The sequence below is a fragment of the Pleurodeles waltl genome, chromosome 5, assembly GCF_031143425.1.
Source record: "Pleurodeles waltl isolate 20211129_DDA chromosome 5, aPleWal1.hap1.20221129, whole genome shotgun sequence".
NCBI classification, from domain to species: domain Eukaryota; kingdom Metazoa; phylum Chordata; class Amphibia; order Caudata; family Salamandridae; genus Pleurodeles; species Pleurodeles waltl.
Genome location: NC_090444.1, coordinates 764311853 through 764337540, shown reverse-complemented (window position 1 = coordinate 764337540; position 25688 = coordinate 764311853). Strand labels below are relative to the sequence as shown.

The 25688-nt window shown below is 44.2% G+C and overlaps 1 protein-coding gene across 1 annotated transcript in view; it reads left to right on the top strand.

Moving 5' to 3' along the window:
* RIN2 (Ras and Rab interactor 2) overlaps positions 1–25688 on the top strand; it is a 708247-nt gene that overhangs the window by 617403 nt on the left and 65156 nt on the right. Inside the window, exon 10 of the mRNA XM_069234726.1 lies at positions 13125–13197. Coding sequence (XP_069090827.1) covers positions 13125–13197 — 73 coding nt within the window. The remainder of the gene's footprint in view (positions 1–13124; positions 13198–25688) is intronic.

Genomic DNA, 25688 nt, shown 5'->3' with positions numbered 1-25688 from the left:
AACGTATTAATCTGTTAATATTACTTAATTTTTTCAGCAGTCACAGACACCCTGTGTAGGCATCTCAGACCTCCAGTGGACCCCAGATCACAAGTTGGGAACCGCTTGCCTAATACATTAGGAGTGCTGTAGCCTTGTTTCATTTCTATTGAACTAATTAGGCTAACGTACCTGAAATCAGTGATTTGTTAGTGAGTCAGGTGGTCACAAGTTACCTGGCAAATCCCTAGACAATACAGAAAGTACAGGGGTGAGGGAGCGTATTGTCTTAGGGTATTATGAGATTTCAACTCCACTTCATGTAAACCAAGCTAAGATTGCTCATCTGATTTTGCTCTCCGTGCCACCCAAGAGATAAGCCATGAAACCCGGAAGTGGTGCTGTGGATGAGTGGTGCAGTTGAGGGCCCTTATGGCATTCCAGAAGTTAAACCACGACTGACCCAATGCAAACAAAGAATAACAGGCTAGTGTTTGAGCTTAATGTTACTTAGCCCCTACAGCTCCATATCCTACACGGGCTGACCCGCACTCTGCTGATCTTAGAACATAGACTACATGAATGCCTCCAGCATCCTCAATACAGCTTACAATATTTGTGTGCAGAAATTGTTTTATACGCGCTCCTTGCCAAGGTGGCTTTATGCAACGGCAGAGTAACAGGGCAGGGTCAGCCAAATACCCAAGTCTAGATCCACTACAGCAGCAGTTCCTGAACGTTTGACTTCTGTGGGCCCCCTGTGAATCATTACCGGATTCCAGAGACCTCCAATGAATCGTTTCTGGCCACCCAATGATTCATTACTGGAAGCCAGGGGCATCTCTGATGACTTAAACCTTAAACCAATAAGAAAAATACTGATGCCAGTGTAGTTCAAATAAGTACACAGATGATGAAATACTTTAGTCAATTCACAAAGAAAAATCTAAATTTTCATTTCCATTTGAAAATTGGAGCTTTTTTAAGTTTGATTTTTAATTTGAAAAACATTAAGTGATATGCTAGACTCTAGCAAATCACTTTTGTGTTTGACTCTTTATGCTTGCTCTCTTATTGTTAGTTCTTCAATCGAGGAAGCCTAGTCTCCCTACTGCATTCTGTTTGCTGTACTCACCCTGCTACCATGAAACAAGTTAAGGATACCAACTTAATTTTTAATGTCTAATTTCGAATTCCTTCACATATACAGAGGGTGTAGGTGGTGCTCAGGGTGAACGAAAAAAACTGTAATTATGTGCATGATTCACAAAAACATGGCTCAACAAGTTCAGAAATCTACTCACATAGGATTTTGCTTATGTTTGGAAGATGTTTTGGGGACACAGAAGGAAACCGTTTGGCAGTAATAAAAGTATACAACAATAGAACATTTCCAGGAATAATATTTTTTGTATTATTGATTATTAAAGCCATAGCAACCATAAGCAGTGTAATGCACGACATGCAAATGCTATAGGAATAGTAATGGGATGGGGGAATCCAGGAGATCAGCATAAGTATGAAATTATTAACATGTAAATACGTCCAGCATAGCAAAACATCGCAAGTCTCATTATAGCTTATATTTGTTTTTCCAGTTACATTCCTTTTTCATCCCAGTCACCTGTGCCACACTGTATAGTTCAATACCCATGATTTCCCATTGAGGTGGCACTCTCGGGGTGCGCTGCGCCCCTTGTTCCCATCAAAGGAACCCAGTAGCCAACCATTCTGACACATATAAACTGTGCATTCCACAGTGATTAAGTCGATAATCCAATGATTCACGCTCGTCCCCCATTCAGATCCCCTGTGTTCTCTTTATTCTCCAAGTTAACTCTGAAGAGAGCCCAGATATCTCTGGGACGGGAACTATACGGGAGAGTGCTCACAGAGATGTCAGAGCTCTCATTGCAGTGTCGCAAGTCTTTTTTCTACGCTTTCATTTGAGACAGTGTACATCTGCCACACTTCAGTGCCACTCTCTTTTTGACAGGTAAGCATGCTAGGGCTGCATGTCATTGTTTTCCTTTCAGTATATTCATAGTATGCCACCAATGGAGCACTGGGCACCTCTTAGCCTGTCATTTTGTGATCTCCTATAGCACTTTGTTCCAACAGTTCAAATGCCTGGACAATCCTGGGCCAGGTGTAAAGAAGCAACCCTGGGATAACCGCAGAACACACTTCAAGCCCTGACCCATTGCCATTGTCTATGTAAAGAACTTAGTGCACAAGTCTTTGTGTACATTTAATGTAAATCCGTTTTCTAAATCTACAACAGTATTGCCATCGCATATCCAACAACGTGTCCCCCATGTACCGCACCCACTCTTCCCATCCCATATTCTCCTAACTGATGGACATTTCGCCTCTTCCACTGCTCTGTATAGTTTCAAGATTAGCGCTCTATGGAAGGTGGCAGTTAACAACATGGTATGGGTACCTAAGTCTGGTAAAAGGGCTTCCATTGTGTGCTTAAACCTGTAATACAGGAATATATCTAGCAGGGTCGTTTCCTGCCCCTCCTTAAATTGACCTGGAGTGATGAAAATATGCTCCATAAATAGACCCCCCTACATCAGTATTTTTGTGGTTTCCTCAGCTGCTGTATTCCTTAAGGTTCTTCCATGGCCGGCAATAAGAGGTGATTGAGCAGCAGTCATTTTTGGAGAATAAACTAGCTTGCTAGCTAGGCGGTTCCATGTAAATACTCTATTGTGGGCCATTTACATTGTGCCTTTGGCCTGGGAATCAGTTTTACCATAATTGTAGTCAAGGGTGTGGGTGCTGCTATGTCCACTTCAGTTTCATGGGAGAGCATTCTGTATGCTGTATTATATCATATTTGTTTGGCCTGTGCGACCCATTACTACTACGCAATATTGGGTACTTTGAGACCCTTTTTATCATAAAGAATAGACAACATGTCCCAGGACACTCTCTGCTGCTTATTAGACCATATGAATTTTGCCAGAATGGTCCGAATGTGCTACAAGAGGGTTTTTCTCACCGGCATCTCGGTTGTTGCAAATAGATGTAATAATTGAGGCAGAAACACCATCTTTACAACTGCTATGCTCCTTTTTTTCTATGCACCACAATTCAAAGATGTCTTATAGCCTCCTTACACCAGTGTGGTAGGACGTTTAGCAACGGAATATTAGCATTATGCATGATCAGAATGATACATGATTTTTCCCATTCAATGTGCAGGCCCGAACATTGTCCATATCTAGTGAATTCTTGCATGATAAGGACTATATTGTCTAAAGGTGTTGAAAGGGATGTCTACTATAAAGCAAGATGTCATCTGAGTACATTTAAGATAATGTAATATTTCCCTAATATATTAACTCCCCTCTGGGCTTGCTTTTCCATAATTATCCTTATCAATGGCTTTGCAGCCAGTGCAAATAGTAAAGATGAAAGGGGCATCTCTACCTCGTGTCCCTTCTGATCTGTATACATGGGAGTAGCCCATTCACTCTTATGCGCTCTTTAGAGTCATTATACAGTAAAGTAATCCATTTCATGAAACTAGCACCCAGTGCTGTTCTCCACAAGGTGGTAAACATATATTGCCAATTTGATGAATCAAATGCTTTTGGAGCACGACACATGCAGCTCTGGGCCGACCTGGTGGAACACAGAGAAGGTTCTCAGATTGTCCAATGTCAATCTTCCTGGGATAAATCCTTACTCTTCAAGTGGTACAAGGTGTCTCAGGAATGGGCAGAGTTGGGTAGAGATGATTTTTGCTGGTATTTTGGCATACAAATTTAAGAGGGAATAGTGGACTATTAGAAGTGCATATTTCAGGTGGTTTATCTTGCTTACGCAGAGCTGCTATTGTGAGCGCTAAACCCCAGTAATCAAGTAAACCCCAATATTTTTAGACACACTAAGGTTTACCTTGGCTGCTCAGGGCCTTCACCCCTGTTGATCTAGCAGTTGGATATACCACCCTCTTTCCTTGTCCCAATCAAATTAGCAGAGTAATAAACCATAGAGTCAAATAGTGACTTGGACCTCTCAATAAGCGAGTTCTAGATCAGAAATAAATGTAAACATTTATTACAGGAAATACCATAAGGCATTACAGAAAGTACAATGAGAAATGTCACCAAGACTCATCTACAGGAAATTCAAAATCATCATCAGTACCCTTAAGCATAGTAAGTAGCTATTCCCTCAGTTCAGGTGTAATACTCATGAAGAGTTCTGACAGCATTCTATGTGAGGAAAATTGCAATAAAATCGGACAGAGTTTCTAGAGTATAATGAAAAGTGATCGCCGATCCATAAAACCAGCGTGTTCGTACACATTTTACTTAGAAATTAGGAACCTGCAAATCCAGCATGGGATGATCATGGTTGGCTTAATTTGGGCAGATCAGAAATACCAGTGTCACAAAATATAATTTTAGCTCTAACTCATTTCTTAACCTAAGGTAAATCTTCCCTTCCCTCCTTCTGCAGCAGTGGTCTTGAGATGTGTAGTAACACAATGCAAAATATTTCTAGACAAACGCACCTTCAGAATAATGCATCCAGTAGGACTTCATCAGAGCTTCCAGCGGAAACCCTTCAAAATGATGCATTGGGAACAAAAATGAAGTGTAATTCACAATACACACTTTCTAACCAGTGGTTCAGTTGACATCACACCTGCCATGTCCGTGGAAAACATTGAAGAGAATAAATTTGCAGCGGTTCTCTTAATGGGAGGGAGAATGAGCAGTAGCGGAGTACACAAGGAATCAGAAAACTGCTTCCATTTCTAATAAAATTGTTTCTTGCGTGAAAACGTGACATGACTAAATTAGGTTTTAAAGATACTCTCAACTACTTTTGCTTGTCATTCAATGCACAATATCACCATTTAATCAAATACAACTACATATAGCCTAAAAAATGGAGATTCACAAAAATAATTTGTCACACAGATTTTAAAAAAACTTTTACACTATAACTGCCTCTCTCTCATCTAGTCTGGTAGCAACCATCTATTTCTGGCTTCTTCATATCCCTATGTGTGTGAGTAAAATGTCAGCAAATTCTTACAGAATTCAGATGTCAATCCCACCAGCCCTGGTGCTTTACCTTTTTTTTATCACAGCCTTCATTTCTTCGAATGTCAGAGGACATTCAAGTCATACAATTGTAACCTCTGATAGCTATTCATCAATGGGCATCTCACGACGGACCTGCACCTCATTATAGAGTTCTGAGTAGTGCTGCGTAAACCGCATGGCAACCTGGGGCATAGTCTACTGACTCACGCCACCCTCGGCCTCCATTTCCATACCCTTATTGAAGGCCCATCTGGGAGTTAATCATCCTCCAGTGTTTTACTGGAGCGAACTCGCTCACCATACTGTTGAGCTCTCACATTTACCCATGTATATGACCTCCCTGTCTGCATTGCCTCAAAAACTAAGTAATGTATCATCCTGTAGCCCCCTACATGCAGTGACATGCTGGGCTGCTAATCAGTTAAGTTTGATTTCTAGCCTATCTATTGTAACCTGTATAGATTTAAGTATGCCCTCTAGTTTGGAAATACAGTCCCCTACCTTATATGTCTCCCATACTGCATAGTAGTAAAGTATTGAACCCTTATTGTTTTAAAGAACTTTATTATTAGTTGTCTGACTTCTTTGAGTAAAGCATCTCCAAGGGCCAGGGAGGGAAATATCCTTCATCTATCTATCTGGACATGATGCAGAAGTCAGTGATGTCGCTAGTGGGGAGTGGTCTGAGAATGTTTGTGGGTGTGATCACTCAATATGCAGTAGTAGATGTGCGAATGTGCATTATTAGATGTCAATAATATAGGAACTCTCTTTTATTCATGTTATAGCGTCTCCAAAGATCTATCCAGTGGTAGTCTGACATATATACATTACTAGTGTGTTCTGCATGGGTGAGGGACCTTGCATATACGGTGGATCTGTTTATTTGTACATCTAGTAGTGTATTTAGATCACCTTCCATCACTGCCTTGTTACCAAGTAAGTGGTCGCCCGTAGCCAGCAAGCGGTCATAGAACCTCACCTTGTCAATGCAGTCATACTCTGCAGCATCATGTGCCTCACCTCTGGATAGGAAATACTATCAATATATTTAATGATGAAAGTGTGTTTAATTTAAAAAAATAGCACCTCCCACATGGTAAATAGTAGAACGCGTGCTATCTTTATGTTTCCATTGCTGTGCTGATTTACATTCCGTAGAGGTTGTCAGACATTTCTCTTGCAAGTAATCAGTATCATCATGGTGTCGGTTGAGACATTATAAGCCTGAATTTTTATAGGACTATTTTAGCCCTTGCATATTCCATGCGACAAATGTGGCCTTGTTACCCTTCCTTTTACCACGGTGTCAGACATACCATGCTCTGTATGAGCACCTCCAGCCCGGACCCCCATATTTCATACCACAACTTAAGTGATTCATACCTGCTCAGCCCGTCTGCCTTATGCACTGCGAACCTATTAACCAAATGTATCTGAAGATTTATCCACGTCTGTCCACAGGCCCTCCCACGTCCATAACTCCAGTGTCCAGTGCATTTATTGGGTCCCTCCTGGATATCGCTTTGCCCTTTAAACCTCGAACCCCGGCTTCGAAATAACCTACGAGCAATCTGCTTTGGGCACGCCAGTTGCCCACTAAGAGGGTTTACCTCACCCACCAGTGCCTTGTAGTATACCTGAACTTCACTCTATTAGAACAGTATATTGCATACCCTCATATGTATGCGATACAGTGTGATACAGTACAGTGTGAGCAATGCATGTGTACTCCATTCCAACTTAATCTGAGGTTTACTGATAATCTCGACCTATGACAGACACTCAGTGTGCCGCATCTGCACGGTATCAGTGCTGCATAGCCTCGTGACAGGAATTTATGGTTACTCAGTCATTATCATCCGCAGAGGTGTACTGTAAGCCATCTGCGACTTCGGGTCGGCCAGGGAGGCGCACTGGTCTGTATTAGCCCCATTGCATCTTTTGTATCCGTGAAAAAAACGTGTTTTGTCCATATGCCTGACTGAGTTTGGCCCAATAAAGCAGTGCGTAATCCAGTTCAAATTGCATCACTCTTCGTTTTACTGGAAGGAAGGCTCTAGGAACGTCTTGGACTGCGTCCGTGAAATCGGGGAATAGCGAGATGGCCATGCCTTCATATGTTAGATTATTGCCTCGCTCTTGCGCCAGTGGCAATGCCGCATCACGGTCCCTATAATGTAAATAAACTTTACACATCTGCGTCCTCCGCACCATCATAACTGACCTTCATTGCTGCTGGTCTTTACCATCAGCTCCAGAGAGTGAATTATTTCTGCTTCCTGCATTTTAAAGGTTAGTTTAAAGGTTAGTTTAGTTTGTTTTTGTCCGAATTTACCCATGGCAAAATCGGTGTTTGTGCTGCTTGTCAGACCCTAAATTATGTGTTTTATAATCTTTAGCACGGTGGTGAAATGGGTTGTTGAAATGTAGAATCTTTAATGTATTGTCACAGATAGTCGGGACGAGGATTAAGAATATATCCTTGGATATTCCACCAGTCAGCCAGAGCTGTTTTTTATTAGGGTCGAGCCTGTGATAGCATGCGCAAGTGCATTTATCTCACTAGCTAGACTGTTGTTACCTAATAAGGGCTTAGAGAATGCCCATTGTTTACCCTTTGTTGGCTTTCGATGCAATCTTTTTAAAAGCTTTCTAATTCGTAACTGCAGGTCAGGCATTATGGGGGACATTACAACCCTGGCGGACGGCGGTATGTTGGCGGTAACACCGCCAACAGACTGGCGGTGTTCCGCCAGCAATTATGACCGTGGCGGAAAAGCCACGGCCATACCGCCGGCCCCTCCACTTTGCCGCCAGGATTCCGCCTGGCGGTCATAATCCCTAGGGCAGCGGTGCAGCGTGATTATGAGTCCCCGACCGCCGGCCTGTCCATGGCGGTACACATCGCCATGGAAAGGCCGGCGGTAAGGGGACTTGGGGTGCCCCTGGGGGCCCCTGCACTGCCCATGCACTTGGCATGAGCAGTGCAGGGGCCTCCAGGCATAGCCCCGTCGCGCATTTCACTACCCGAATTTCGGGCAGTGAAATGCGCGACGAGTGCTACTGCACCCGCTGCACATCAGCATTGCCGCCGGCTCAATTACGAGCCGGCTGCAATGTTGATGTGACATTTTCCGCTGGGAAGCGGACGGTAACACTGTTACCGTCCGCTGGCCCAGAGGAAATGTCATAATAGGGAGACAGAAATACCGCCGGCAATTCTGTCTCCCGCTGCCTCGGCGGTCTTTTGAAAAGACCGCCGAGGTCGTAATGACCCCCTATATGCTTTCCTGTCTGTAGAGCAGGGACCAAGCACTGATTCAGTCAACTTAACCAGTGCCCGTTTGCCACTCCCAACGTGATTGAGGTACTTCTTTTTAACTTTTAGGGCCCCACAAACAGAAGGCATGTGAGTGGCAAAAACATGCCCAATAGGACAAACAAAATTTAAATTTTTATTTTCTATAGTTAACTATTTCTTTTATTTTGCCAAGTCTTATTATTCCCCAATTTGCACTCACGTTTTTCTTTCTCCTGGGCGCTGTTTTCAAAAGATCATGATTTATCTTGTTCTAAATATTGCAAAGCAAAATTGTTTCTTTCCTGTGTGTAATTTCTGAAATTATGTTGTATCACCTAATCATGCAGTACACCCCAATCCACCCCACTCCAATCCAATCTGCTCCACTCCGGTCCATGTCAGTTTACCCACCTCATCCAACACCAATCCACCCCACTGAATCCAATTGACCCCAGACCAATCATATCCACCCAACTCCAAACTAAACCACTCACCCCTATTCACTCCAATCTACCACACTCCAATCAACCACACTCCAATCAATCTGCCCTAGTCCAATTTAAAATAATCTGCCCCACTACAATCCAAAACACTGTGCCCTACTCCAATCTCAAACAATCGGCCCCAATTCAGTCTGCCCCGTGCCAGTCCAAAACAATCTGCCCCACTCCAGTCCATAACAATCTGCCGCACTTTAATCTGCCCCACTCCACTCCAAAACAATCTGCCTCATTCCAAGCTGACCCACTCCATCCTGAAACAACCTGCCTCACTCCAGTCTACCCCACTCGAACACAAAACAACCTGCCCCACTCTAATACAGAACAACCTGTCCCACTCCAGTCTGCCTCACTCAATCCAAAACAATCTTCCCCACTTCAATACAAAACAATCTGCCCCACTCCAATGCAAAACAATCTGCCCCACTTCAATCTGCCCAACTCCAATCGTTCCCACTCCTGTCCAAAATAGCGTGCCCCACTCCAATGTGCCCCACACTAGTTCCAAACAGTCTGGCCCACTCCAGTCCCAAACAATCTGCCCATTCCCATCTTCCCCATGCCAATCTAAAACAACCTGCCCCACTCTAATCCAGAACAACCTGTCCCGCTCCAATTTGCCTCACTCAATCCAAAACAATCTGCCCCACTTTAATACAAAACAATCTGCCTCACTCCAATCTGCCCCACTCCTATACAACAAAATCTTCCCCACTCAAATCGAATACAGTCTGCCCCACTCCAAACTGATCAAACTCCAGTCTTTCCCACTCCAATCCAAAACAACGTGCCCCACTCCAATCTGCCCCACTCCAGTTCCAAGCAATCTTTCCCACTCCAGTCCCAAACAATCAGCCCCACTCCTATCTGCCACACTCCAATACAAAACAATCTGCCTCACTCCGATTTGCCTTACTGCAATCCGAAACAATCTGTCCAACTCCAATCCGCTTCACTCCAATCTGACCCACCTGAATCCAAAACTATCTGTCTGACTCCAACCTGCCCCATTCCAGTCCTCCCCACTCCAATCGTCCCCACTCCAGTCCAAAACATCTGCCCCACCGCAATCCACCCCACTCCAATTTACCCCAATCCAGTCTACCCCAATCTAGTTTAATCCACCTCTCCCCAGTCCAGCCAACCCACTTCACCCCAATCCACCTCACTCATACCCAATGCACCCACCCCACCCCACTCTAATCTAGTCACCACAATCCACCCTACTCCAATCCAGAACAACCTGCCACACTCCTGTCTGCCCCACTGCAATGCAAAACAATCTGTCCTACTCCAATCCAAAACAATCTATCCCACTCCAGTTTGCCCCAGTGCAATCCAAAACAATCAGCCCACTCCAATCTACCCCACTCCACTCCACCTCATACCAATCCAATTCAGCCCAATCCAGTCCAATCGACCCCACTCCAGTCAAGTCCAATCTACACCACTCCAATCCAACCCACTCCAGTCCAGTCTAACCTAATCCAGGCTTTCAAATCCATTCAACCCCACTCGAATCCAATCTACTTCACCCCAGTCCAGTCCACCACAGCCCATCCCACCCTACTCCAATCCACCCACCCCACTCCAGTCCATCGTACTTCAAACCAGTCCACCTTAATCCACTCCACTCCAACCCACTCCAAACAACCTTAATCCACTCCAGTTCAATCCACCCCACTTCAATCCAGCCCACACCAATCCAATTTACCCCGCTCTGATCGACCCCACTCCAATCAATCCCACTCCAAATATCAACCCCACTCCAAAAAGTCCACCCCACTCTAATCCAATCCACCCTACTCCAGTGTAATCCACCCCACACCAATCCAATTCACCCCACAGCATCCCAATTTACCCCACTGCAATCCGTCCCACTCCAATCCATCCCACGCCAATAATCCACCACACTTCAAGATGACCACCCTACGCCAATCCAGTCCCCCGCTCTAATCTATTCCACCCCACACTGTGTCCTGTTCACCCCACCCCACTCCAATCCACCCCACTCCACTCAGTCCAGTCCACCACAATCCACCCCACTCAATTCCAGTCCACTCCACTCCAATCCGCCACACTCCAAAACTCCATCCCACTCTAATTCACACCACTCCGATCCACCCTACCCCAGTCCAATACACCCCAATCAATTCCAGTCCACCCCACCCCAATCCAGTCTACCCCAATCCAACTCTCCCCACTCAATCCAAACCACCTCTCTCCAATCCAATCCACCCTACTGCAATCCAATCCACATCAATCCACCCCACTCCAGTCCAATCACTGCACTCCTTTCCATCCAACTCCAGTCCACCCCACCCATTTAATTTACCTCACTCCATCCAATTCACCCATTTCCACTAAAATCCCCCACCTCAATGTAATCCAACCCACCTCAATGTAATCCACTACACTCCATTCCACTGCACCCCATTCCAACCAGTCAAATCCATCCTACTCCACTCCAATCGAACCACCTCAATCCACTTCAGCCACTCCAATTCAGCCCACTCCCAACCACCACATTCCAATCCAGTCCACCCCACCCCATCCCAATCAAATCCACCCAACTCAAACCAATCCAGTACTTCCCACTCTAGCCCAAACTAATCCTCCTCAATCCACTCTGACCCACTCCAATTCAGCCCACTCCCAACCACCCCATTCCAATCCAGTCCACCCCACCCCAATACAATCCACCCCACCCAGTTCTGTCACTCCATTTCAGTCAACCCACCCTAATTCAATCTAGTCCACCCTACTCCAATCCACACCACTCTACTCAATCCACCCCACTCTCCCCAATTCAGTCCACCCCACTCTACTCCAATCCAATCCACTAGACTACCTCAATCTATTCCAACCCACTCCACCCTATTCCACTCTACAACAGTCTTCTCCAACAAATCCAATCTACAGCACTACTCTCCCCCTCCACTGTATGAAACTCCACACCACTAACATTTAGCCATACTGCACAGACAAAAACACATTGCCAAGCCAATAACTCTTGTATATGTGAGACCTATTAGCTTTGCCAATGCTTTTCCAATAAACCATTTTGTGTGATGGCTCACTGGCGCTCTCTTCCAGGAGTTACCTTACGAGACGTTCATGTTTTTTTTTTACTAGGTGTAAAATCATGGGTCAGTAAATAATGTGCAAATTTACCTTTGCACATTTAACTTTTTTTTTTTAACTTCACAAGGAAAATATATTCTCCTGTAACAGCACCTTTTCCCCTTCCCCCCTGTCGAATATGGGTGTGCTCTTTTTTCCCATTGTAGAAAACCACTTGCACCTATCATTAACACGAGTAGTTTTATGACATTTCCAAAGTGAAAGTGTGTGCGCGAATTATTTGTGAATACCGACAACCATACAAATTCCCGGGTGTTGACTGCATCCTGCAGGCCAATCCCTGAACACTCTACTACATACCCTCCCTTCCTAACTCCAAAGCAACACGGTGGGAAAAGCAGCAATCAAACCTTCCACTCCAGAACGTGCACTTCGTAAATGCCACTATTCCTCATTCGTGAATTACAGGTTCTTAAAAACCTTTGTGAATTCGGTCCTAAAATATACTGTGCGTGGGCTTGCGCGCACCATCGCCCATTACATGCCCATCTCTCAATTACACGAGCCATTTAATTGACATTATTATCAATTACTCCTCACTTTTCTAATTGGCATGAAATTGTTATGAATTATTCCTCGCTGTTCTAATTGACCTGACAAATGTTGTTTCCTAGAAATTTTACTCTGCTCTGGCTTCTTTAGTGAACTGACGGTTACACTATAATTGTGTGACTGTGACACTGTTTCTGTGGTCCCCGCATGTCCTGCTATGTGAACATTACACTGCCTACACAACCTGAAGCTCTTGTGAGTCACCGGACCTAAAAATCACCACAGAAACTATTGTACCGTGATCTGTGGGCAGGATCCAACCCCCCTGCTACTGATGTTGATTTTGTTTTGTTTCTGCAGTACATTGTGCAACTCTGGTCTGTTTTGAGCCATTCATTTTTGGTGAGTTCATGTTTCTGGAATGAGGAAAGGAGACACAACTTCCAAACGGCTGTATATTTAGCAGAATTGTTTTTTTGGCTGAGAAGCGAGCATGGGCACAGTTGTTTCTGATTAACAAAACACTACTCTGTTTGTTACTTGCAACACAGCAATGCTTACTCTCTCGAAAATCGGGCCTTTCCGCGCTCGGAACTGATCTGTTGTCCATTGTCTTTCACCTTGCAGCTTTTTCCGTGGAAGGGTCAGGAATAAGTTTCGCAGACCTGTTCAGGCTCATTGCATTCCACTGCATCAGCAGGTAAGATGCTAATACATTGTAAGAATAACGACCGCGTCGGGATGGTCAGTGAATCAGTACTTGTTTTCTATTGTGGACCAATTGTTCCTAAAATGAGCACCACCACACAGAACTGTAACCCCAGTGCAGTTTTTGAGATCATTTTTTAGTTCAATCAACAAATATTTACCTTCTTTGTGACAGGATTATAGAGTAGACAAATAATGCTGAAATTATTTACTAGAGTATATATGACCAACTGTCCATCATATCGTTTTATTAAACCCTCTTTCGAGTTTGGTGCACAGTTCTGATCAGCGTGCAAACAGGAGGTTTGAGCAGGGATCAGAATTACGAGTTTTGCCACAATATCCTTACCCATGCAGTTTTCATTTGATAAATATCGGCAAGTCAAACTTGCTGAATTTTGCTGGGTGCGCAAATGTGAGGTAATCTCATTGATGCGAAAATTGATGCTGTAAGTGCCTCTTTCTCAGTAGAAGACCCATTTCCCCTACACACTCAGTATTAGAGGAATTTACAGCAGCACCCTGTAAGGTGCCTCGCCAAGGGTAATTTATATTTACTGGGTACAGTAAATATCCCCGAGAACAGTCACACCCTTTATCTGACCTGGGGTGTTCATGTATTCACAAGTGGACTATTAATATGAGTGTTGACAATATGGACTTATATTTTCAACTGTCAACTTAAGCTGTTTCTTTGTTACATCTTTACAATGAGTATACCCGGGGAAGAGCTCATGTGCTAAATATAATCTGGAAGGTCTTTGATGTGAAACAATGCATCCATATAATCAGGCATTAGATGTAATAAATGCCACACCTGTTTTGCTGATATACCATTGTTCCTGTCACCATGACTGTATAGAAAGTGGTACTTCTTTTCACTTCTTTTTTCCAAGTTCTCACCTGTGGAGGTAAAATATATTTCACTTAACAAAGCAGATGAGGAATATCTTCTCTTTAGAATGTATTGATTTAGGGGCCTACTGGAGTGCTGCTTGGAACTTTTAGGTTACTTCAAGGGGTAACATTTGGAAAGTAGAGCACATAAATGGCTGAATACCATACTCCAACGCCCAGACCCACATTTATTTTTAGCTCTTGATGCTGAGAAAGCATTTGATGTGGTGCACTGGCCCTTGATGGAAGCACATTAGAGCGATTTGGGTTTGGCCTCCGGTAGAGGGGATGGGTGAGGCTGCTCTACTGCAATCCAGTGGCGGCAGTGAGAGTGAATGGGGTCCTTTCCTCTGAATTCCCCATTGCGCGGGGCACTAGACAGGGATGACCCCTGTCCCCCTTATTATTTGCCCTCACTCTCAAGTCCCTGGCGCGTATGATCCGGGTTCAGCCTGGACTTTGTGGCCTCAGGTTAAAACAAAAGGATGACGAAGAGGAATGCATTTCCCTGTATGCCGATGATATACTCTTATACATCGCGCGCCCCGAGATATCCTTACCAAAACTTTTAAATTTGTTTGAGGAATATGGGAGGTAATCCGGGTACCGCATTAACTGGGACAAATCAATATTATATGCTCTGCAGGGAGACGTAGTACTTCCCTCCCTTCCGGTACACCTGCAAAGCTCGATTGAGGGATTCAAATATCTCAGTATTTATATGACACATAGGATCGAACTCTGCCAAGTCAATAATCTGGGGAAGGTAATGAGAGAGTGCCGGGTGGACCTAGAGAGGTGGAGAACTCTTCCTCTCACGTTGATGGGATGGGTGGCCATGGTTAAGATGACCCCTCTTCCGAAACTCCTCTACACGGTGCAAAACACATATTACCAGATCCCTCCGGGACTCTTTAGGACCATAGAACGCGACATTTGGCTCTTTTTATGGGAGGGGAAGCAACCGAGAATAGCCTTAAAAGCGGTACAGTGCAATCACTATGCAGGGGATTATCTCTCCCAGATCTGGAGGCGTGTTATTGGGCAGCGCATTTGATCAATGTTAATGACTGTCTGTTCTCGTCTGGAGACCATCCCACCTTCCATTTAAAGAGACTACAGTGGAAAGGGAAATCCTGTAAATATTACTTGCATGAGGGAGGGAGGGATCGCCATCTTTTGCTGGCCACTTTGGTGGCCCTCGGGCGTGGACTAGGGCCAACAAGATACTGGGATGGCACTGCCGCCCCTCGAGAGAGACCCCGCCTATGGGAGGGAGGCTGACTACCAGAAATTAGAAAATTGACAGGCTTTGAGAGTTAGGAGCGCATAGGTAGCTCCATGGTGAGAGATGTGATGGAAGGGGGAGATATTATGCCCTTCTCATCCCTCCTGGTCGAATACAAACTGAGCAGGACACAATTCTTCCACTACACACGATTGCGTCATGCATGGAGGGCGGAGGGTCTCCCGGGAGAAGGAATACCGGCTTACGCCCCATTAGAAGGTCGACTAATGATGGAGGGCTTGGTCACCAAAGTGACGTCACCAACATATAAGACCATAAATAATAACATACCGAACCCACTGCTAAAACTGCGCAGGCGATGGGAGGCTGACCTGAAGGAACTCGAAGACATAGATTGGGAGGTGGCACTGATGTTTCTAAGGGAGGTGGCTATCCGGTTGAGACTCAGACTAATTCAATATAAAATCCTTCACAGGATATATTGTGACAAACAAAGCTTACATATGATGGGAAGGACACAGCAGCCAAATTGTCTTAGATATCGAGGAAATATTGGAATCTTCCTACATACACTGTGGGATTGCCCTTTGATCCAAGATTATTGGAGATATATAGTGGGGGAGATGGGAGGGATGCTATCAGAGCAGATCCCCCCTGACCTTAAATTTATTATATGAGGAATACCTAATGATATTGATCTGCCCTGTAGGAAGCTTCTACTCTGTGGCCTTGGGATGGTGGTGGCTAAGAGAGACATTGCCTGCCTTTGGGGATACGAAAATTCTCCCACTGTGGACATATGGTGGAAGGGAATGGATGGTTTCATGACGGGAGAGAAGGTGACTTATGCGAATAGAGGATGCCCATGGAAATTTCAGAAGGTGTGGGGGGATTGGATGACATATTAATCCCTTGATGTGTAGTAGCCTGCTGAGCGATGACTGGTGGGACAACAGGAGGGCCATATGCTTTCACATTTTGAATTGCCTTGGGAGCATGAGGCGAGTAGAGGAGAAAAGGAACTTGGAACTGCTCAAATTTATAGCGAGTTTATGTGTCTGGGGTAGGTTTGAAGGGGAGGGAGGGGATTGTTTGTTAGGTTTGCATTACTATGGTGCTTGGGCAATATATTCCAATGTAATGCCTAATTGGATATGGTATGCACCTGTTGAAAACCAAATATAAAGATTTTTAAAAAAATTGGAAAGAAAAACAGACGGGTGAACACATCCAGTCAGCTAGTTGAGGTGTCCATAGCTAATATTCTGTGGTTACAGCCCCTCCTCTCCTGGAAAGTCATTAGAAACAAAACCTGAATAGCTTTGCTGATAGGAGTTTTTTTTTAAACGTGGTGTTAAAAATGTGCCCTTTCTGCTGGGCTACCCCAACTTTTTGCCTTCTATTGCTGAACCCATTTTTGTTTGCTGTAAGACTGTGCACTTTACCTCTGCTTAACAGTGGTAAAGTGTGTGTGCTCTTCCCTATAAATATGGCAAAATTGGCCATAATCTGCTTAACAGTGGTAAAGTGTGTGTGCTCTTCCCTATATAAATATGGCAAAATTGGCATATACATGATTGGCACATTTAATGTAGTTACGTGTCTTTAGTATGTTTTACTGTCTGTAACAAGGGCATTTAAATTAATGTTTACCAGTTGGCTGCAGCAGTCATTGCACCACCCACCAAAGTAGCTTCCGTAAGCATATCCCAGGCCTGCCATTGCAGCCTGCAGGCAGTTTTAGGCTGCCAGTTTGACTTGGCAAAATAAACCAGTTGCCAGACCTAACCTTTCCTTTTAGTACTTATAAGGCACCCTCAATATAATCCCTAAATGGCCACAGAGCAGGATGCATGGTATTTAAAAAGTAAGGCATGTATATTTCAAGTTTTACGTGTCCTGGCAGGAAAAACCTCCAAGGTCGTTTTTCATTGTGACATGGCTGGCTCTCCCATATACTAACACTGGTTTACCTTATTACTTTTAAGTAGTGATACATTCCGTTTTGGAACAGCTAAAAAATTAATCTCCCACTCTCTGGAACGTATAATCCTCTTTAATGATAAAGTCGGATTTTAAACTATTATTTTGGAAATGCCACTTTTGGAAACTTGGAATTTCCCTACCTATTCTAAAACCTTTCACCGAGTGAGCTGTTGCTATTTTGGCTGGGGATGGCTCCACCACAGAAAAATGTATATTGGGACCAGACATTGGACAAAGGGCCTGGGTGTAGAGGTGAATGGGCTTTCCTGACAGGATGGCTTGGGGGAGTTGTGCCCTTGCTCTGATTGCACTTCAGTGGATAGCCTGGGACTATACCCAGCCTTTCCTGACTGCAGAAGAAGCTTCTCTGTCACTAGAAGATGCAGCTCTATCATGGGCCTGTCTGCCCTTTGTTTCACTAGGCAAGCTGGACCCAAACCCACAAGAAAGAGAACAACTGACAAGAACCCATTTTAAAATTAGACAAAGGGGTGCTCCCCACCTTCAGGCTGGCATGGGCATTGAGTATAAAAGTGGCACACCCAGAACCTGACATTCAGAACACTCCTGGACCAGAGAAAATTCTGTCGGAAGAAAGATGACTGGGCCTACTTTCCTTTTGCCTTGAACCAAGGACAAATGTCCATTGGCTAATTGCTTGCTGGAGAGATACAACAACCTGCAAGAGGCGTGATCCTACAGCTGCCCGGCTGATCAGGACTAGACCCTGCTGTGTCCTCTACCTGCCATGCTATACTTCTCTGAGTGCCTCCACTGAGGTCCTAGTAGAATAAATTATTATTTGTTTGGATCTCATGTTGTTGACCTGGAGAAGGGCCCTTAACCTGCACCTAAATCAAGGGCTTCATCCAAAAGAATTGGAATTCCTTGTATCCCCTGGCTTTATGGCAATTGAATGATTTTTACAGTACGGAATCCGCCAGAGCATAATAACAAAGAACACAGAGTACAGTATATCACTGTGCTCAGCAGAAGTCGAGTGGTATGGTGTAAAAGAGCAAAGGTCCTGGGGAGGTGAAGGATCTGAATGGATCTGAGGAGAGAGGTAGTTTGATGATTAACACATTGTGCTGAATTTTAGAGAGCAGCAGGTAACAATGCCTTGAGAAAGACAGGGCGATTCTTGCCATGCAGCAGCTTGAAGACCTGGGTAATAAATTTGTGCAGTATTCTATCCTTTGCATTGAACTACTTTTGCCAGAGAAAAACGGTAGGATGCTTTAAGACAGGTTGAACAGAGCACATGTGGCGAGTATTTTGTACACAGAAATGAGCTTCTTATATTAGTCTCACTTGCTTCCAGACAAATCCATGGTGAGGTCATTGATCAAGTGTAATAGAAGGTGTGATGATTTGTTGTCCCTGCACTAACCACATTTAACAACTGAGGTTCGAAAATGTTTATATGGAACACAGGTGAAGTGATGAAATGTAAAAGTAGTAACAACCTTGCAGATAAATAATGTTGTGTGTGTTTGTGTCTGTGTGTTTGCACAGCTGGAGCAATTTATCATGTGTGCCCTCTAGCACAATTTCACAGAACAACTGGCAAGTAGTGTACAGATAGAATACACCTATTACTCTTCTCAGACAGGATCAAGGGTATATTACCCTAAGCAAAACAACACCTTGATTAGTAGCTCTTTAGCCTATTAAACTTGTCGCGAGTGTTTAACAAAGTTATCAAGACCATCCACCCACATTTTGATGCTCAGTTCTGCCGAAGTTCTATATCTGGCCTTCCTTGGCTTCAGTTTGAGAAGAAAGAATCCTGCAAGTATGAGAATTTCAAGCCACTTGTGTTCCATTCTCACCCTGAACTTCTCTGGTGAACTTGCAGCCTATACAGTTGCGGATTTCCTCTTGCAGCACTATTGCTCATTTTGGAAAAAAATAAGAGCAGGGTAACAAAGTTTTTTTACATGTCTAACTCCAGCACTGCCTAATGCAGGGATTGCGGAGCACCAATGCTTTTATTTCTCCACCCTAAAATGTCTGTCCCATTCTGCCAGGGTCTTTTTAATCTCTGCTTTTCCTCCGTGATACTTTTTCCTGTCTAGCTCGTCTTCCTTCTTTCTTCATTATCTGCCTTTCGCTATATGTTTCGGGTCAGAGTCTAATGCTGAAAAACAAGTACCGTACCCCAAAAATTACTGTCATTGCCCACCAGCCGCGCATATTAAGACTGTGCAGCGCCTTCTGCATGGTACATATTGAATTTTGTGACTCTGTGATAACATGCTTAGGTTCCTCCTGCCCTGCAACTCATTTTGCTCAGACCCAAATCCACTTTCATGACGACCAAAAAGAAGCCCAGACTGTCTTAGTCTTTTTTCTCTCTGCAAATCCAGCACCTGCTCATTGGTCAACTCTTTGTGTAAATTTCTTCACAGCAAGACCATATTCCCTCTGTGTTAGCTCAGGCCTGATTTACTCAGCTTTACACGAGTAACTTTAAACCGTCGGGAGTGTCCGCATTCACAATCAGGCTTGCACTACTTTACTTAAGTTGCACAGCAGGAAACACATATACCTTTCATCTTCTTACAGAGTCTGAATTCAGATACATCTGGCATTCATTCAACATTCCTCACTGAAGTGGATTCATTATGCCACTAATGTGAAACATTTGGATGAGCGATAACAACATATTTATGTCCTAAGCTGAGGGAACGGTCTTTCTTTCATTTCTGTGGAAAACAAGAACAGTAGTATTACTCGGATATAATGTTCATCAGCACACACACATAAAGCAGGCACATTCTTGGATACTTTGGGGCAGATTTTAGAGTCCCTAGTGCCACTGGAGCGTCCCTTTTTGTGACCCTCTGGTGGCGCTAACTACTGCTCCATATTTATAAGGATGTGTAATGTCCCATTTTGTGGAGTACGACTCCTTATGGGCCTATGGGCCCCTCCGACACAGTTTTCTGCATCAGAGGGGCATGCAATCAGTGTTGCAGTGGGCGTTCCACCTCATCACCCATTGCTTTTGATGCTGCCCCGGATGTTCGAGAAATAGTAAATCTGTGGCAGCACCATAAACTAACGCCACCCCAGGGGTAGGGTTAGCATGGCAAAACAAGGTGGAATGCTTTTATTCCTCCTCATTTTTGCTTTTTCTGTGTGCTGCATTTTGCAGCACATATAGAAGCAAAATGCCACTGATGATTGTTTATGCGCAGGAAGGTGTCACTTTCTACGCATAAACAATCTATCCCCTCAACGCAGACACCATTGCACTATGGCGCAAGTATTCCTGTGTTGGCGCAGGCACCTTAATTCAACGCCAGTGCAGGGAGAAATGCAGGGATGCGCCGTATTCCTGTAAATATGGGGCATCCCTGCATTTCAAAAGTGGCGCAGCGCGGCACTATTATTTTTGGAGCACTGTGCCACTTTGGCATAAATCATGGCCTTAGTTGCCACAATGGTGTGCCCCAGATATGATTTTTTGGGGGCTTCCATATGACTTCTTAGCATAATGATTATGTCACTGGAAACGAAATAATATAGGCTGTTATGACATAAAGCTAAAAAAGGTTTAACAATAACATTTGAAACTCTGTGGTGTATTAATTTATGCCATAAATTTAAGTATAAAGCAGTAGCGCAGCGTCTCCCACCAATCTCACTTGCAGTTTCTTAAACACAGAACAGCAGCCTAACCATCCTCCCCTCATCTAGACACCATCTTTATGTGCATAATTGATGGTGGTGCCCGTCTGCATCTGTAGTAAAGGTAAATGGCTGACAAGGAGTCATTGGAAAATAATGTTTTTAAATATAAACAATGAGTTATTTGTCCAATTAGTGACAAATAGTATCAAATTAAGTTATTCACGTATGTATAAAGATTTCCACATCAATTAATCTAAAGAAACAGGCGTATACAATTAAATTAACACAAATGCACGTTCTGTACATATAATCAAGGGGTAAACAACAAGGAATATCCTAAAATACATCAACCATGCCTCATCAAAATCAAATAAAGTATCAGTCAATGCAGATACATATGTCAGTGTATGTAGAGTCAACTCATATTATTTAATGTCCGTCTTTACCGAAGAACAGTTTGTGGGCGAAAATCTTGTGATTGTTTAATAGTGGCGTCGATGTCTCAGTCTCAAATGTTCTAAGTCCGCAAGACCATCCTCAGGACTAAAATAATTTAAGTGGAAATACAACAATGACTTAAATGATACGCTGGGAAAATAATTTTTTAATTGAATCTTTACGTGACGTGCGAGTTGTCGCTGTCAAGTATGTTTGGGAAGTAACGCCTCAGAGTGAATGTTTAAGGGCCTCTGCCGCTGCCAGAGCCTAGTGCATCTGTGGGCATAGAGGCCAACATAGTACAAGTGCATGGTGGGCTTGGTGATGCGACAGTGACATATCCTGTTGTTTTATTGACATAAGCGACAAAGAGTTTTAAGAAGCATATGCACTGGCTCTGAAGAAAAACGTTATTTGATCACTTTCTGGTTTTAAAAAATTGTAGGAATAGAAGGCAAAATCACTATAGGAATCCCAAAAAAGCAGTAGTCTACTGCCTGCATTGGTAGGGCTGGCAAGTTTGAGATAGCTCCAGTGTTACAAGCATTATTCACAAGCATGTAATCCCTCAGTGTCGTTCTGAAAAGGGAAACAAAAAGTAGTAGGCAGTAAAGATCAGGAAAGCTAAAAGGGCGAGATGTACCTTAATGCACTTTGAAGTGTAAAAGGTAGTGCAAGTGCAGTATCCCCTTCCACGATCTGGTTCTTCTATCTTCTGTTTTTTTTCTTTTTTCTTAAGGCCTGTTGCCACTGTGCTTTTTCCTATATATTTCCCCTAGATTTCCCAAATATGTGAACTGCTCAATTTTCATCTCAATCTGTGCATTTTACCTTGCCCGGGAGCCTCTAGTATGAAGCATACACATGTGAGAGATTACCTGTTTTTTCAGATTCACAGAGGCCACAGATACAAAACAGCTCAAACTAACAGTCAGTTTACTTTTTGTGCTGCCAACCTAAGTGTGCAACCAAAAAAAACATCAAGTTACACCTACCAGGAACTCCCAAACAGCATCCTGGCTGGTGTAAAGTGGTTTACTCCCAGGGTGTAGTTCTGGGAGGTGTTTGGGGTTTGACAGCCTACCCAACCTTTCCCAAATAAATGCATTCTTGGCTTGATAGTTGGGTTTGGAGGCCCTGAGTCTAGTCTTTTACCTCTGTGTTGGTTTTTCTCATTGGGATCCAAAATGAAAGACAAAACAATGACCTTTGATGTAAACAGGGGAGAGAGAGACCCATCTGGTAGCTGAATTTCAAAATGTGAAACCAGATAACTTGGATTCTATGCCACCTTCCCTGTTGTCCAAAGTGTGTGATCCTTGGCAAATATTTTATTTCACAGAACCTCCAGTTTCTTTATTATCACAAATGAGAGCACTTTTAAATACTTGAGTACAGGTTGTGCACTGTAATGTTACTCCATCTATCTGACCGACTTACAAAAAAAGCAAATGACCAGCTTCAAGAGCTACTGCATAAAGGTATATTTTTGTATGTTTGGGTGGATTGAATAGCTGCTAGAAGCCATAAAAACCACATGGAGCTATGATAGTTAGGAACATAATGAGGACTGGAATTTCAGTCGAGTAATTTGAGCTTAAAAAGCCATAATTGGCATATTGCCTGTTTAGATGCATGTGTTGCATGTTTTGTGTCTCTCAGGTAAAATGCTTGAAAATGGAGCTTCAATTAAAGTTTGCTTTCACGACTAGATCAGCATTCCACTGTTGCACTAGAGTCCACTATTTTTTTGTTTCGTAAATGTAGCATATTGATGTAATGCACACTAGGACCCTTGTGGTTCTGGGTAGATGCTGAACAGAAACCACATGATATACGGTGTCAGGGTATAGTTCTGGGAAGTATGACGTAATGTGCAGTATGTGGATGAATGTCAAAGAATAAAGACTTGCTTAACAGCAGCTCCAATGTGTGGTGGAATGTATTTGCATGCCCAAGGGAAGGAAAAACACTACAGCTGGGGACCAGAATGGGATTATGAGCCTGTGGAAAATAAGACTGCTCTGGAAAATAAGACTGCTCCCCCTTAGAATTTGCAACTGTACAGCAAACTGCTCGTGCATGCCGCATGTGCCCAGAATCAATGTTAGGCAGGTAGCGGCCAGCACACAAGGAGTCAAAGCCCTGCTCCAGCCCATACATGGCTGCAGAAACAATTGAAGGCCTGCAGAGGAGCATATTAAGAATGCCCACCAACACCGCTGGTAGGGTTGTCGGCAGAAACGCTGTGCTGTGCAACGTACATAGAGCAACTCTTCAGGTGAAGCAAGAAAACAACAATAGCACCAACAAGGTATGAGAAAGAGAGACCATAGTTACATTCAGGGGTGGTTGAAGCACACTGCAACACAGGCCTCTGGCCACAGCTGATGCTTGCAGAAGTCGTCGGAGTCACCCTTGACAGCAAAATGAGTTGAATGCAATGACGGCAGACAGGAGCATGAAATACAATGCCACCTTGTTCTTAAAGCCACAACCACCGTTTGACACATCCAAGAAACAGAACATTGGTGCTAGGTGGACTGAGTGGATTGAAACATCCTCTAGAATATAACAAAGTCATCAAATATTTTAAAAACCGTGCAGGTTATTGAGTGGATGAAGCACAAAAAGATTTCACAGAGTGATCCAACATTGTACGGAAAGGTGAAAGAAGCGCTGGAAGCCAATTCAATCCAATGGCGAATGTTGATTATCAAAGGTATAGCTTCAACAAAGTGCGACAACAGACTAGTGAAACAATGGGTGAGTTTGTTGAAAGGCTTAAAGCACTTATTGAACATTGCATTGCAAGTTTTGTAACTTTACTGATGAAGACGTCATGTACCTCAGAATAATCGATGGCTGCATTTCAGATTCTTTTAGAAGGCGCATGGTGAGAGAGACACTCAGGGGGTCATTCTGACCCCGGCGGTCTAAGACCGCCGGGGCTAGGGTCGGCGGGAGCACCGCCGACAGGCCGGCGGTGCCCCGCAGGGCATTCTGACCGCGGCGGTTCGGCCGCGGTCAGAAGAGGCAAACCGGCGGTCTCCCGCCGGTTTACCGCTGCCCTTAGAATCCCCCATGGCGGCGCAGCTTGCTGCGCCGCCATGGGGGATTCTGACACCCCCTACCGCCATCCTGTTCCTGGCGGTTCGCCCGCCAGGAACAGGATGGCGGTAGGGGGTGCCGCGGGGCCCCTGGGGGCCCCTGCCGTGCCCATGCCAATGGCATGGGCACGGCAGGGGCCCCCGTAAGAGGGCCCCGCAAAGTATTTCAGTGTCTGCTAAGCAGACACTGAAATACGCGACGGGTGCAACTGCACCCGTCGCACCCCTGCAACTCCGCCGGCTCAATTCTGAGCCGGCGTCCTCGTTGCAGGGGCATTTCCTCTGGGCCGGCGGGCGCTCTTTTGGAGAGCGCCCGCCGGCCCAGAGGAAATGTCTAAATGGCCGCCGCGGTCTTTTGACCGCGGTGCGGTCATTCAGCGGCAGTACCTTGGCGGACGGCCTCCGCCGTCCGCCAGGGTCATAATCAGGCCCTCAGTCTAAAGAAAATGCTAATGGCTGTGAGAGCAGAGGAATGAGCAGAACGACAAGCTGTTGACATGGAAGTAGGGAGAGTGCACAATGAATCAGGGTTGACCATGAAAAGCAAGCACAAGGACATAAAACAGATGCATTTAAGTCAATGTTGTTGAAGAAAAAACTGTTCAGCCCTACGATAAATCTGTAAGGGTTGTGGGAAAGAGAGCCACTTCATAACTGTGTGTCAGGCTAAGGAAAAATCAAGTGCATCCCAATGGAAAAAAAGCTGGATGTGAGAACGTACCAGAAGCACTCTCACCACACCCACAAAACCAAAAAGCAACATCAGCTACGAAAAGTAGAAACCAAGCAAAATCATCATCGTCAAGTTCATCATGCAAAGGTTTTTCAACATATATATATATATATATATATATATATATATATATATATATATATATATATAGTACCAGTGAAGAAGATGGGTGCAGGCTAATGATGTCCAACAAAAGACGGCATGCACATTTGGGTTTGCTGCCTGTGAGGAAGACAAAAGTTCAGAAACAACTCACCAAACACATCTCCGAACTTCATTTGAACACTGTCCCAGAACTACCTTGAAAGTAAACGGTCACCCCATATCCTTCATCATTGACAGTGGGATGTTGATTAATATCCTTAAAGTGAAAAACTTTAACAATCTCTCACCTGTGCCATGCCTTACTCCTTCAGGCACAAAGATAT